Here is a 15,461-nt window from a genome sequence, read left to right as displayed (position 1 = left end):
GCGCTTCTCTCGTGGGTGTTCTAACCTCCTGTTTTCTTCCCGCAGACTTCGCTCGCGCGCTCACGTGTGTGCACAGCGATACACGTGACCAGCCATCGAGCTTGTCTGGCAACAGTGACCTTGACTTTGAACCAAAATATAGTCCCAAAGTACAAATGATATTACGCATTTGAATAACAATAAAATTGTAAAATGATATTTAAAGGGATTATTTCCGATACAGATATATCTTTTCAGTTGTGATTTGCTTGGCGGTTTTGTCATTTCTTAGTCTCGTGTTTGGCCGTGAAGGAAAAAACGTGACCGCGGATGTACACAGAAACATACCATGCAAATGTAAAACGGCGGCACAGCCTCTCATCGATTTCTTGTGCAGTCAGATGTCTTTCGAAGGACACTGAGCTTGCCAGCGAGCAAATTATACGAAAGCAAGAAAAGTTCAGTGTTCTATGAACACAAACGAACGTCTACCTTTTTTACCTCAAGTAACATCGAATCCCCGTATCTCGTGCGGCTATCGTTTTGAAGGGACATGAGGATTACAACACCAACAATTAAAACATTCTGAAAATTAATTGTAATTGGGTAAGTGGGGGCAGTAATCCACCAATGGACGTGATGGTTGTTGTTGGGTTTGATCCTTTCTGGGGTTTTGTTGTTGTTTTCCTGTTGAGAATACTAAAAGAAGAAGAAAATTAGGTCAACGTGCACCACTACTGACTTGGCACGGGTCCAAATCCAGTTTCAGTGTGAAGGACCTCACGGAGAGTTTTAAGTTTGGTAAATCATACGTTCTTTGGTGGGTCATGCGTTACCATCCAAAAGTACAGGGGGCCAAGTTCAGGGGGCCACGAAGGGGCCACGAATTGTGCAGGCCAAGTTGTTTCTGTCTGGCCATAGAACCACTAGAATTGAGATTCTAGAAGTGAGATATTAGTGTCTATGGTCTGGCCAAGCAATGTATCAGTCGTAAGCAGGGGAGCTACTCGATCATGTACGAGAACACACACACACACACACACACACACACACATGCAACAGCATATATCGCGCTCTCTCGGCGCTCAAGTTTCTCTCCTGTATTCTTGAATCGTTTTCGGCCCCGACGTTCTCTCTCTCTCTCTCTCTCTCTCTCTCTCTCTCCGTCCTGATGGGAATAAACCATTCCAATTCTCCCGCTCTCTCTTCTTCTTCTTCTTCTTCTTCTTCCGTAGAGCGACCACAATCAACACTCTGATTCTTATGTCGCTGTTGCCACCAACTTGAAGACACACCACACACACACACACACACACACACACACCCTGGGCTCACACACAGAGTCTCTCTTCCGTGGCACACAATTAAACGTAAACAAATAATGAAATAAATAAAATATAAGGCCTGCGACTGTGGCCGACAAGTCTCGACTTCTAAGCTTTCTCGCAGTCTCTCTCTCTCTCTTTCTCTCTCTAGAACGCATCGCCAGGAAGAGATAACCATGCATTATCTCGACCACCTGATTGCAACAGGCGCCAGTAATGAAGAATATTTTCTACAGGCACAAAATCGGTACCGGCCGAGCGGGAGTAATTCAGTAATTAATGGACCATGCAACCGTCCTACACTTTCACCCAAACACTGAGCAGTGCAGTACTGGGACTGCGGCCAAGGGCTACAGTACCGGCACAACCAACTTCAGGTGTGCATGCATTTACCAGATATAATCACCAGACAGACTTGGCACATCAGTTTCATTTAGTCTGGGGTCACACATACAGTACGGCTGGGGTAACTTAAAACTGAGGTCTCAAGGCCTGACTAAATAAGCTCATTGGGTTACGCTGCTGGTCAGGCATCTGCTTGGCAGATGTGGTGTAGTGCATATGGATTTGACCGAACGCGGTGACGCCTCCTTGAGCTACTGATACTGGGGCTAGGGGGTGGGGGGCTTCGATCACTGTTGTGTTGATCAAAATAACTCTTCATAATTAGGTCTCTGCAGTAGCTTCCTGACGTACACCCTGACGTGGAACCCCCAACCCCCCCTATCCAATTACAAGTAGGTGGGGGCTAGGGGGGGAGGGAGTAGGGGGGGTAGGGGGTGTCTGTCCACACCTAGACTTCGCAGTTTTGGAGTCTCTAGTCTCTTTTAGGTCTCTAGTCTGAGACCAGAGAGGCAGCTGTTAAACACAAAGTTATTTGTCATTGGATCTAACTTGCACTCAGTAGACATTCAGTGATAGATTTGCTCATGATGAATGCAGCAGTCGACACAAATGCCACCAATAGCGACCCTGGCCACCATGCACACAAGCGATGGAAAAATCAGAGACATTTATCAGAAAAGACTCAGTGCCTCTGACAGGAACAATCAATGAACCAAGTGGTGAAGTACTAGAATGTGGAAGTTGGCAGAATGGTAAGACACTTATCTCAGTGCCAATACAGTCTATGAGGGACTGGATTTACCCTCTCTCCCAAGTTTGACTGGAAAATCAAACTGAGCGTCCAGCATTTGAGATGAGATGTCGGATTAGCCGACGTCCTTTGTGCAGCATGTACTGGTGCACTGAAAAAGAACCCACAGCAACTTCAGGCAAGAAGAAGAAATCCACTTTAGTGATAGGTACAAATATATATATATATGCTTGCACTCAATTAACTCTTTCCATACGAACGGCGAAAGAGACAACGTCAACAGCATTTCACCCCAATTACCATCATCAAAATATTGCAAGCGGAAGGCTCTAAAACTGAAGACATGAATGTTGACAAAGAATACTTCAATTCTGACGACGGAAGCTAAAGGTTGGGTCATTCAGACACCCACTGGACATCCAAGGGGTCTGTGTAGAGGAGAAGAGAGGACTGGCCGTACTGAGTGAGTTAAAGCCTGACGAAAGAAAATGAAAACTGCACTGAATCTGAGGGAATGGTCTTGGTTTTTTGGGAGCGTTATTTATATCTAGACACATATTATTTCACTGACTTCAGTTATGATGGCTGGGTGTGCAAAGACTTAGTGGTTCGAGTGTTGTGCTTGGTTTTTTGTTTTCTTCTTTTATTATTATTTTTTTTCAGAGGGTAGGGGTCTGTTTTGATTCAGTTCATTATATTTGTACACAGGATCATGCATTAGTATGCAGCTGTGTGGGTTTTTAAAAAAAAGTTTTTGTACAAATAATATGCATTTGTGTGTGTGTTCACATACACATACTTACTTTTTTAAACAAATTGAAAAAGATTAGCATGAATCCAGGAGAAAAAGAAATCAATGTTGAATAGAGAGCTGAGCATTTAACTAAAAAAAAAAAAAAAAAAAAAAAAAAAAAATTTTTGCAGCTGTTTAGTTATCAACCGCTTTTCACGTCTTTCTCAAACAGTGACTTCCATGTCTGAGGGTGAATTTGCTTGAAAGTCAACAGATTCGTGGGGACTGTTTTTGAAGGGACAAGCTGCTAGTCTCCATACCATGGGAGACACTCCACCCAGTCTGGCTGGAACAAAGAGATCACTGTTGTCAGTAGGAGATGGTTTGAACTGCACTGCACTGCATTGTGTGAGATTACTCTTTGTCACAACAGATTTCTCTGTGTGAAATTAGGGCTGCTCTCCCCAGGGAGAGTGAGTTAAAATAGCGTCGACAAGTCCATCACTTTGAAACACATGTCATAAGACCGTGGCTACCGCCTATGGGTTATTAATGTGTTTCCATGCACAGAATCAGCATGGATGTTGTCGTAGGATCAGGAGTGGGAACGACTGGCATGAAGTTACTGGCACCGAGATGTCTCAGGTGGTACAGTAAAACAATGACAGCAAAGGGAGATAATGTTGAGATTTTAAAAGAACAAATGACGGGCGCAATAGCTGAATGGTTAAAGCGTTGGACTTTCAATCTGAGGGTCCCGGGTTCGAATCACGGTGACGGCGCCTGGTGGGTAAAGGGTGGAGATTTTTACGATCTCCCAGGTCAACATATGTGCAGACATGCCAGTGCCTGAACCCCCTTCGTGTGTATACGCAAGCAGAAGATCAAATATGCATGATAAAGATCCTGTAATCCATGTCAGTGTTTGGTGGGTTGTGGAAACAAGAACATACCCAGCATGCACACCCCCGAAAGCGGAGTATGGCTGCCTACATGGCAGGTTAAAAACGGTCATACACGTAAAAGCCCAGTCGCGTATATACATAGAGTGAACGTGGGAGTTGCAGCCCACGAACACAAAAAAACAAAACAAAAAAAACAACAACAAAAAAACAAACCAAATGCACACAGAGAGAGGAGAAAAAGACTAATGAAGAGATTTTTAGTTTCAGTTTCAGTTTCTCGAAGAGGTGTCACTGAATCCCAACAAATCCACATACACTACACCACATCTACAAGCAGATGCCTAACCAGCAGCATAACCCCACGGAGAGAGACAGAGAGGAAGGGAAAGACAAATGGAGAGAGACAGAGAGGTGGGGAAAGACACACACACACTGAGACAGAGATGTAGAGACAGGCAGACAAACGAAGAAATGTTAAGAGCAACATGGTAAACACAAAAACCGATAATCAACATTTCCATTGTGATTTAATCAGGAGACACACTTACCATACCTTTTTACAAGATTATCATACCATCAACACATTCACATACACACACATGCACAGATTTTCCAAATAAGCAGTAAAACAGCGGAAGAAATGTTCTAAGATACACAATGATTCCAATGTTTTGTTATAGCACAATCAAGAACACCCAAACCCACACAGAGAATCTCAGGAAATGAACTGTTGCGTGCTTGGTTCAAGTAGACTTTGCACAACTGCACACATGTATATATACTCAAATCATGTGGAGTGTTGGCCTAGAGGTAACGCGTCCCCCTTGGAAGTGAGTGGTATTTTCAGTATTTTCTCCCCCTCCACTAGACCTTGAGTGGTGGTCTGGATGCTAGTCGTTTGGATGAGACGATAAACCAAGGTCACGTGTGCAGCATGCATTTAGCACACGTAAAAGTACCCACGGCGACAAAAGGTTTGTCCCTGGCAAAATTCTGTAGAAAAGTCCACTTTGATAGGAAAGCATAAAATTGCAGGTACGAAAAAAAAAAGGGTGGCTCATCAGTGTAGTGACACGCTCTCCCTGGGGAGAGCAGCCTGAATTTCACACACAGAAATATGTTGTGGCAAAAACAGTAATACATGTTTACAGTCCAGTCAACCACCAAGGTCATCTAGGGGCAAACTTAAGGAGCTGCTACATTTCAGCCATATGGTTCAGGAGGACCATCTCATCCCTATCCTGATTTTTAACACACCATTTGTCATCCAAACCATCTTCATGGACATTGTAACCAAGTGGTTAGCCAAGTGCTGGACTTTCAATCTGATGGTCCTGGATTTGATCCTGGTACAGGCGCTTGGTACATTAAAGTCCAGAGTTGTTTCTGAACTCCCAGATCAGCAAATGTGCAGACCTGCTCTTGCTTTTTAATTCTTGTTATCTCTGTACACATGCTGAAGATCAAACATGACCATTAAAGATCCTGTAACACATGCCAGCCTTCAATGGGTTATGGAAACACAAACTTACTCAGTCGTTCCCACTCCTGAAAATGGAATATGGTTACCTAAACAATGGGGTAAAAACAATCATACATATAGAAGACCACTTGTACATTTGAAGAATGAACATGGGATCTGCTGCCCATGAATGCAACTGGAGAAGGAGAAGAAGAAGAACCCTAACCATACATTCAAAGCAGCGGGAAGTGTCCATTTTAACCTGTCCATTCCAAACCCCTCAAGCCATATCCTGACCAGGTTGATCCCGTCCTCAAGTAGAGTGATGGCCAAGAAGTATGATGTCCGCCTAGGGAGCGAGAGAATCTGAATGCACTGGTTCGAAATCACTGTACAGTGGCCAATATTTTCTCCGCCTCCTCTAGACCTGGAGAGGTGGTCTGGATGCTAGCCATTCGGATGAGACGATAAACCGAAGTCCCGCGTACAGCATGAACTTAGTGCACATAAAAGAACCCACAGCAACAAAAGGGTTGTCCCTGGCAAAAGCTGGTAGAAAAATCCACTTGGATAGGAAAAATAAAAAAATTGCACGCAGGAAAAATACATTACAACAACAACAAAAAAGGGTGGCGCTCTCAGTGTTGACACGCAGCCCGAATTCACACAGAGAAATCTGCTGTGACAAAAAAGAGAAATACAAATACAAAATCATCCATTTTTCTGTTATACAGCTGCTGTGATGATGTTTGTGTGAATAACGTTTGTGTAAAACAAGCATCCATTTTGGGACACTCACCCTGCCTGACACCTACCCTGTTCAACAAATGGTGGCAAAAATGCATCGTAAGCTGTCCGAACTGACAAAATAGCTGACATCTAAAGTAACTTCATCACAGGCCCGAGTCCCTGACACCAACCATATTTCCACAACTGGTGGCAAAAAGGCCTCTTAACTCATTTGACCCTGCGCCCACCTGTGAGGCGTGTGCTGCTGATCGCCATTCTCCGCCTGACAGGCGTGTGAAGAAACCTGTTTATTCAAATCAGTTCGTCAGCTCATTATTATGCATTAAACTGCTATGTAAGGGAAGTAACTCCAACTTAACTTCCTTCCTCACTGGCACGCGAAGTGTCGGTCCAAAAATCGAACAAATAGTGTGTTGTTTTTTTTTATCCGGTTTTCCGCATCGATATTGTAAAATATCAAAGGCTTACTGCAGTTTAGAGCTTAATGAAATTATAATGGACTCTTGTAGCGAATTCAACCCAAATAATGACTGTTTGTCATATAATTCTTTCAATATTTCATGGGAAACTGAAGGAAATTAAATTAGATTAGCAACCAGAGTAGACAATCAAGTAGATAGCCCACAACCTTCAACAGAACAGGAAATTTTACTATTTCTGTTTTTAATTTAAAGTTACAAGTATACTATTAAATCCTTTGTCTTGAAAACTTCAACAATTTGTATCAAAATTACATTTCAGTCATAATGTGAAGTTTGGTAGCTATTGGTTGAGCGGCTGCTATAAATTTGTGCCTGAATTGAAGCACCCCTTCACACTGATGCAGCCAGGCCAAAACACGCCAGGCTGGGAAGACTGCACAGGCAGTCGACCTTAAGAGGGCTGAAAGGGTTAAGCTGTCTGTATTGAAAGACAAAATATCTGACATCTAATGTAACTTTACCACAGGCCCGAGTCTCTACCGACACAAACAGTGGCAATAAAGTGTCTTAAGCTGTCCAAATTAAAAAGAAAATGTATAGGCAAGCAGATCAAATAAGCACATTAAAGATCCTGTAATCCATGTCAGTGTTAAGTGGGTTATGTAAACAAGAACATACCCAGCATGCACACCCCAAAAAACAGAGTATGGCTGCCTACATGGCGGGGTAAAAACGGTCATACACGTAAAAGCCCACTCGTGTACATACGAGTGAACGTGGGAATTGCAGCCCACAAACGAAGAAGAAGAAGAAAAGAAAATATTTGACATCTGATCTACTTTATCACAGGTGTACATCAGTCCCATGGGGTACACTCAAACGACTAGGAGAACCATGAGTTGACATTTTGTCAAAGTACTGATTTTCACATTTGAACGTTACTGTTTGAAAGGCAGGAGAGAAGGGGTGGGGGGTGGGGGTTGAATGATGAGTTGGGGGAAGGAGGGGGGGAATCAAAGATGGATATTTGAAATAGATATCTAAGTAAAATTAAAGAAAATCACTCAATAGACTTCATAAATGAGAAGTCATTCAAAGGGAAACAACTGCTAATGAATGCAAAAAGTCAAAAACATCAATGTTCCTAGTGACTTGTGATGACACACTTCCGTGCAAGTAATGCTTCATCAAATCACCCATTTCCTTATATGACAATGGACAATATACCTTAATACTACCGCTTAACTTCAGCGCTGTCTGCTTGGTTGTTAAAAAGAAGGGGATACTATGCAACAAAAATCAACATTTGTTCCTTTCACAAACAGGCAGTTTAATAAATACTTAATTTCATTTCATACAATAAATCTTCACTCTCATTTGTCTCAAAAAGGAGCAAATGCTTTAAGACCGATTGAGAATCAACACAAAAAAGAATATTAATTACTTGTCATCATTGGTATTTGAACAAAACAATTCAAAGCCATCCCTAAGGATGGCCACAAACTCTGCTGTAAAAACTGAGTGTCTCTTTCCTAAATAATATGATTATTTCGGTTTTAAGGCTAGGAATCACAAAAGCAGATCCATCACTATTAGCATCCAGAACCGAACCATCAGCATAAACTTTTAAATGATAAAACAAATAAAAATTCTTCAAATTCAGTTCTGACTGATGCTGATATTACATGAGGACATCCTCCTTTTTTGTGTGTCAGAAGCAGCAACATCAAAACTGAGCACTCTACTCGTGTCATGTGAAACTAAATACCAAAGGAAGCTGTGTTGTGAAATGCAGCATCAGTGAAGTGGCACTGGATACTAAGCTTTCAATCAAATCAGTTGTTCCATTATTCTCAACGATGTAATAACTATTATCTTGAGCTAAAAAATCTCAAAAACATGATGTAAATATTTAATACAATACAAAAACAACAACTTTTTGATATCCCCCCCCCATCCTCCCCCCCCCCCCCAAAAAAAAAAAAAAAAAAAAAAATTTTCATTATATCCTTATCCCATCAGTATTTTCTCCATCACTGAACAGTCTATGTTGCACACGGATGTGGTTGGATCAGCCATATGGCTGCAATGGCTTATGAGGCAGCTTCTTTTACCACTTTGAGCATACTCTGTCATCCGATTCATCTATCTCGTTTACTCCCAATTAAAAGTCAACACCTGAGGTACAAATTAATGCACATCAATGCAACAGGGACACAACTACTAAACAGGGAATATATTAAATCTATCAACTGCCAGAGATGAATATTATATCACACACACACAATAATGTTAAACAGGTTTTCTTATAATGTAGTAGCATTGTACTTTAATTTGGTTAGAGAAAAAAAGCCATAGAGGTGGACTACCTCTTTAAAAATGCTGCAAGACAAATAGAATATTGTGGATTTAACCAGGAAAAGGGGTGCATTCAGAGTGGAGATAACATTACCTGGGCCAGTTTCACACACACACACACACACACCTTCCAAAACAATGTTTCAGCAAGAAACAAAATAGTTGCAACAGAGTCTCCTTGTCTTTTGCTGTGTGGCTTGCAGTTTCTGAAAACATGTTTGGAAGCTGTGTTGACTGTATTTTCTGTTTAAAATATGTTTCGAGACAATGCTGGCACAAGCCATTAATGGTACTGCTCAGGTCATGTGACTTACAGCATGACAACGCTTGTTCCTCTTCCTGATTCTATCAATTCATTTTGATTGCACCCTGCTTTATGATTGTTTTTTCCTAGGAGGGGGGGGAGGGGGGGGGTCTAAACTGATTGTTTGGTGATGCACAATGGTTTCTTTTGCAAGGCATGACTGACCATAAAACCATTCATGACTGTCTCTGACAAAATGAATTGGAAGTCAGTTTGTGACAGTCCATGACAAACTGAAACAGAAATCGCCTTTCAGTTTCACACAGAAACAGATACAGGGTAATGGGGTGTTGATAGTTCTTTCTCTGACTCCAACCTTGTCACTCATTGAAAACAATTTCTACAGATGCCTTTAAAACTATTGCTCTGGAAACTATCCTGTGGATTTGTGGGCGAAAAAAAAGAAGAAAAAAAAACGAGAAAAAAAACGTAAATCACATTTTCTTAAAACAAGAAGAGATAATTGTTGTATACATTCTTGAGCAGACAGGTACTATAAAATTCTGATTTGAAAATGATTTTCTTTGCTAAAAAATGTGTTAAAAAACAAAAGAATACCATGACTTTTTAAAAAATTTCATTCTACAGCAGACTGTGCTGCGTTTGGAGATCAACGCTACTGTCACCCCTGATCAGAGAGAACTGTGATTTAAATTCCCTATTTTCAGTCAAATAATGGCTGTTAATCTGAGCAGACATTTTGTTCTTTCTTCTGTCCCTGCTGAACTGAGCTTCCCAGAACAGAACACTGAACCTGGAGACAAAACAAGGTACATATTCACGAGACACTGGATCAGCGCTGCTGAAGTGAACTGGTTGATTCTTTGGCTTTTAACCCACGACAGCAACAGACGCAACAGGTGAGTGGTTAAAGCGGTGGACTTTCAATTTGAGGGCCCTCAGTCCCAACCCCAGTCACAGCACACGGTAGGTTTAGGGTCAAGATTTGCAGACCTGCTACAGTGCTAGTGCTGCCTGAACCCCCTTTGTGTGTATCCACATGTTGAAGATTGAATGCACACATAGACGGGCGCAATAGCCAAGTGGTTAAAGCGTTGGACTGTCAATCTGAGGGTCCTGGGTTCGAATCACGGTGATGGCGCCTGGTGGGTAAAGGGTGGTGATTTTTATGATCTCCCAGGTCAACGTATGTGCAGACCTGCTAGTGCATGAACCCCCTTCGTGTGTATATGCAAGCAGAAGATCAAATACGCACGTTAAAGATCCTGTAATCCATGTCAGCGTTCGGTGGGTTATGGAAACAAGAACATACCCAGCATGCACACCCCCCCGAAAACGGAGTATGGCTGCCTACATGGCGGGGAAAAAATGGTCATACACGTAAAAGCCCACTCGTGTGCATACGAGTGAACGCAGAAGAAGAAGAAGAAGAATGCACACATTAAAGATACAGGAGTCCATGTCAGTACTCAGTGAGTTATGGAAACAAGAACATACCCAGCATACATACACCACCACCATCCCCAACACCCCACTCCCCCTGAAAACTGAAAATAGCTGCCTACATGGCAGGGTAAAAAAAAACAACAACAACATGCATGTAAAGCCCAATTACACAAGACAGTGAACGTGGGAGTTGCAACCCACGCACGTAGAGGAAACCTTTGACAGCTACAGCTGAGCATTCTTGTATGTGATGGACAATTACTTCATTGTCACAAACGGAGCGTGTGGGTTTACATTGTCAAACAGCACTATTCGCTACAAATTTTCCGTTGTAGGATTGCATCATTTTGTTCAGCGAAATAAATCACCCTTATTAGAAAAAACAAAACCAAACGTACACAGGCCTGTTTATTGCACTTCAAACTTCCATGTCACACTGATGTTATAACACTCAGGCTCAGCAGTCGTAATCATTTTCATTCTTTGAGTTTTTATGTGGATGATGTTATGCCCATGACAAGAAACGTTCGTGTTGCATACGAGTATACATACCATAATATTTATACATAGTTATACAGCATTTATTATTCCAGCAAAAAATTTACACCTCATTCTGTCAAGATGGGTATGACAGCAAAAAAAAAAAAAAGAAAAAGAAAAAAAAAAAGAACTCTAACAAAATCATCACGTTGCATAAATAAATATATGTAACTTTCTTGTTCTCAATATCTAAGTGCAAATGCTCCACCCAAATCAAGTCTCATGCTGTATTTCTGTTTATGTGATTAAATTCACCATAAAGTAAACCTGACTTTTCTGCAGGATTAATGGGGAGCAACTCTACATTTGGTGTGTGTGTGTGTGAGAGAGAGAGAGAGAGAGAGGGAGAGAGAGAGAGAGAGAGAGAGAGAGAGAGAGAGAGAGAGAGAGAGCAAGACACACCCACACACACAGATACAGAGACTGTGTGTTGTGCTCATAAGCTAGCAAGCACATGTACACATGGGAAAAGACTAATGAAATACAAACCATAATTTAAAAAATAGACATTTGTTCAACGACCATACAGATTGGTGAATAAACCATACTTTCATACAGTAGTTTTCCCCAGCTGTCTTGGGATGGCTCAAACTGCAGTAAATTGAATGGAACCAAGCATGCTCAAAACCGACCAACACACTCACTCACAAAAAAACATCACTGAAAAACATCAACACTTTCGTAATCAACACACATCAACACATTATACGTCATCACACAATGGGTGGGATCAAAAGAATTCAATCCGTGTCGTTTTCAAGTCCAGCCTACCCATAAGGCTTCAAGGATCAACTCAGTCGGGGGTTGTTTTTTTTTAGTGTTTTTAAAAAAAAAATGTTTGAATACAGTTATGCATTATTATACCTATGTGACAGAACAGGAGTGAGAACCATCTCTGACACGTACACAACACATCGCAGGTGATGGCAGGAGATGGCCGTGTCTGCACAACGCCCCTCACCTCACTACCCAACCCCCTCCCCCCCCCCCACCCCCGAAAACAGAGTATGATTACCTACATGGCGGGGGTGTAAACGGTCCTACACGCAAGAGCCCACTCATGTATAAAGGTGAACATGGGAGTGGCAGCCCACGAACAAACAAGAACTGCCCTCAAAAGCTCTTAGGTGGACGCCACAGGGGGAAACAAACAAACCATGAGCGGTCCCAACAACATCTGGTGTAGGACACTGGCGAGAGAGACAAAATCGAAGAGCCAGTTTCAGTTCCAGTTTCTCAAGAAGACATCACTGCATTCAGACAAATCCATATACACTACACCAAATCTGCTGGGCAGATGCCTGACCTGCAGCATAAACCAACATGCTTAGACAGGACTTGAGTGCATGTATATATACATTTGTGTATGTATCACAGTGGATTTCTCCTGCAGATTTTTGTCTGAGGACAACACTTAGGTTACCACGGGTTCTTCTTTAGTGCGCCAGGTCCGTGCTGCACACGTGACCTGGGTTTATCATCTCACCTCAATGACTAGATGTTCAGTTTGATTTTCCAGTCAAACTTGGGAGAGAAAGGGTGAGCCCAGAATTTGAACCCAGACCTGACGGGCACAATAGTCGAGTGGTTAAAGCGTTGGACTGTCAATCTGAGGGTCTCGGGTTCGAATCACGGTGACGGCGCCTGGTGGGTAAAGGGTGGAGATTTTTACGATCTCCCAGGTCAACATATGTGCAGACCTGCTAGTGCCTGAACCCCCTTCGTGTGTATATGCAAGCAGAAGATCAAATACGCACGTTAAAAATCCTGTAATCCATGTCAGCGTTCGGTGGGTTATGGAAACAAGAACATACCCAGCATGCACACCCCCGAAAATGGAGTATGGCTGCCTACATGGCGGGGTAAAAACGGTCACACACGTAAAAGCCCACTCGTGTGCATACGAGTGAACGCAGAAGAAGAACCCAGACCCTCACTGACCCTGTATTTCCAGGTGAGTATGTTATCCATTCTGCCATGGAGCCAGGACCTGACGCTGCAGAACAGCCCCTCATACAGCAGCCTCAAGGAAGCACCAGGCAGCACAGAGTGAGGACTGGATGAAAGATTATGCCTTTCTTTCCATGCTGTTTCATGCAAGACAGTGAGGAAGCCACAACGCTCAATGAGGCACTCCTCTCTCTCAAAGGCCTGGTCAGAAACAATGGTCTTCAGTTTCCAGTGAGCAAGACTGTGCACCTCTAAAGGCCATGTCACGAAAGGAATAAATATTTCCATTAAAAAAAAAAAAATCACCATGAAAAAACAGACAGGTGAGCGATAGTCAAGGCTTCAGAGTACATGTGACATGGCCTTTACTATGTAAAAAAAAACCCCTATCAAAACACAAGCAGAAACATTCCTACTGCATTTCTTAAAGTATGGAAACAAGAAAATCTGTTTTTGAGTACAAAATCTACTCAGTACTAACTTTAGTCTTGTTCTTTATCAAATTAACGACAAGAAAACAAACTGTCAGACCAAAGACATGCTAATTTTGGCCTCTGCAATAACAGATCTTCTTGTTACAAGAGCACTGTCTTCTTATTCAAACCAGGTGGTTCAACGCAACACCTTTTTCTTCCACCAACATGAGAATAGAAACACCTAACATGCCCATTTAATGGCTTCATCAGGGATGCCAATCCTTCCGGCAAATAAAAGAAAACAATGCTGCCGACATGTGAGCAAGCTTGTAACAGACTTGTAAACTAAGATTTGTTGACGCTGTCAAATCATACAGGTAGGATTCCAAGACTGAAGAATCCAACACTTAGTATAAAATTGAAAACATAAAGCATAACGATATGAGTGTCAAAAAAAAGAAAAGAAAAAAAAAGGCTTCTGGCCAGAAACAGAAAACAAGAAGGGATGAACAGAGCAGAGAGACAGACGATGGGCACAGAGAAAAAAATGATAATAAACTCCACTTCTGCTGCTGCATTTTTTCTTCTTCTTTCTTTCGTGTTTTAGGTAACAATCCTGCATTCTGAGATTCTCTAACATGTCTCAGCAACATTAATGCTGCCACCGTCGTCTTCAGTCGTGCATGCAGGTTTTCACCATTGTCACAAGCCTAGCCTATCTTCATGCATTGGGTCCCATGACCTCAGTTACATATAGCACCACCTAATTAATCCTCCTGGTCCTACCTCTCAACAACAACCACCACAAAAAAAAAGAAAAAAGAAAAAAAGAAAAAAAAGAGAACCTCCTCAACTTGACACACAGGACTATTGCACACTTGGTGTACGATCCGTCAAACAGTGTCGTACTGTGGGTGGGTGGGGGGCATGCAGTTTATGAATTAAGTTCATTCTGACAGTTCCTCGCTGTCAACAGCAGAGCAAAGGAAGAGGCATAGGAGAGGGCGATGGGAGGGAGAGGGGGTGGGAGGGAGGGAGGGAGGAAGGGTGGGGGTGCTAGCTGGCGCCGTTCTGTCCCATGGCTGCAGGGGGAGAGACGCCGACAGGAGGCATGACGATCGCCCGCAGTTCCTGGTTCAGTGACGAAACCTCCCCGTCCTGCGTCTCATAGAGGCGAACCGCTTTGGTGAACTGCACGAGGCCTGAAGACAAAAGACACAGAACATGCATGATCATAACGCAGTAAAAAGTTTTCACCCATTTGCAAGCTACAAAAACGAGAAACTGGTATAATCTCAAAAAAAAAAAAAAGAAAAAAAGAAAAAAAAAAGATGTGTTGGTATCTTTTTTTTTCAGAACTCTTGCCAGTGAGTGTGTCACTGTGTGTGAATGAGTGTGAAGACTGTACTGTGCAATTTCACTTGTAATTGCTAGGTGTGGGGGAGCAGTGGGGAGTGGGGGGTGTGAAGGTTGTGTGTGAGTCGATGTGTATGCATAATACCTGTAACATGTGTTTTTATGTATATGTATGTATGTGTGTGTATATATATATATATATATATATATATATATATATATATATATATATATATACACACACACACAGTTCTGTGCAAGGGTGCAAATGCCTATGTGCCTATGAGCCAGACTAAACAGGTAAGATCCAGTCTTATAATCTTAAGAACAAAGCTCAAAACATTCACTCTCTCACCATCTCCTTCTGCCGGGAAGCCATATTTATGAATAACTTCCATCTGAATCTGAGCCACAACAGGAAAGACAATCTGCATGCCCTTCAACATATCGTTGCCAGC

General features: G+C 42.2%; 1 protein-coding gene across 1 annotated transcript in view; it reads right to left on the bottom strand.

The window, feature by feature from the left end:
• Positions 1-13,208: 13,208 nt before the first annotated feature.
• The window catches only part of LOC143276218 (protein C10-like), a 3,581-nt gene continuing 1,328 nt past the window's right edge, over positions 13,209-15,461 (bottom strand). The window contains exons 2-3 of the mRNA XM_076580677.1: positions 15,359-15,461; positions 13,209-14,849 (exon numbers count right to left, since the gene is read on the bottom strand). The exon at positions 15,359-15,461 is cut by the window's right edge and continues 74 nt beyond it. Coding sequence (XP_076436792.1) covers positions 14,704-14,849; positions 15,359-15,461 — 249 coding nt within the window. The 3' untranslated portion in view covers positions 13,209-14,703. The remainder of the gene's footprint in view (positions 14,850-15,358) is intronic.

This window comes from Babylonia areolata, chromosome 31 (assembly GCF_041734735.1).
Source record: "Babylonia areolata isolate BAREFJ2019XMU chromosome 31, ASM4173473v1, whole genome shotgun sequence".
Taxonomy (NCBI): Eukaryota; Metazoa; Mollusca; class Gastropoda; order Neogastropoda; family Buccinidae; genus Babylonia; species Babylonia areolata.
This window is presented reverse-complemented; position numbering and strand designations above follow the sequence as displayed.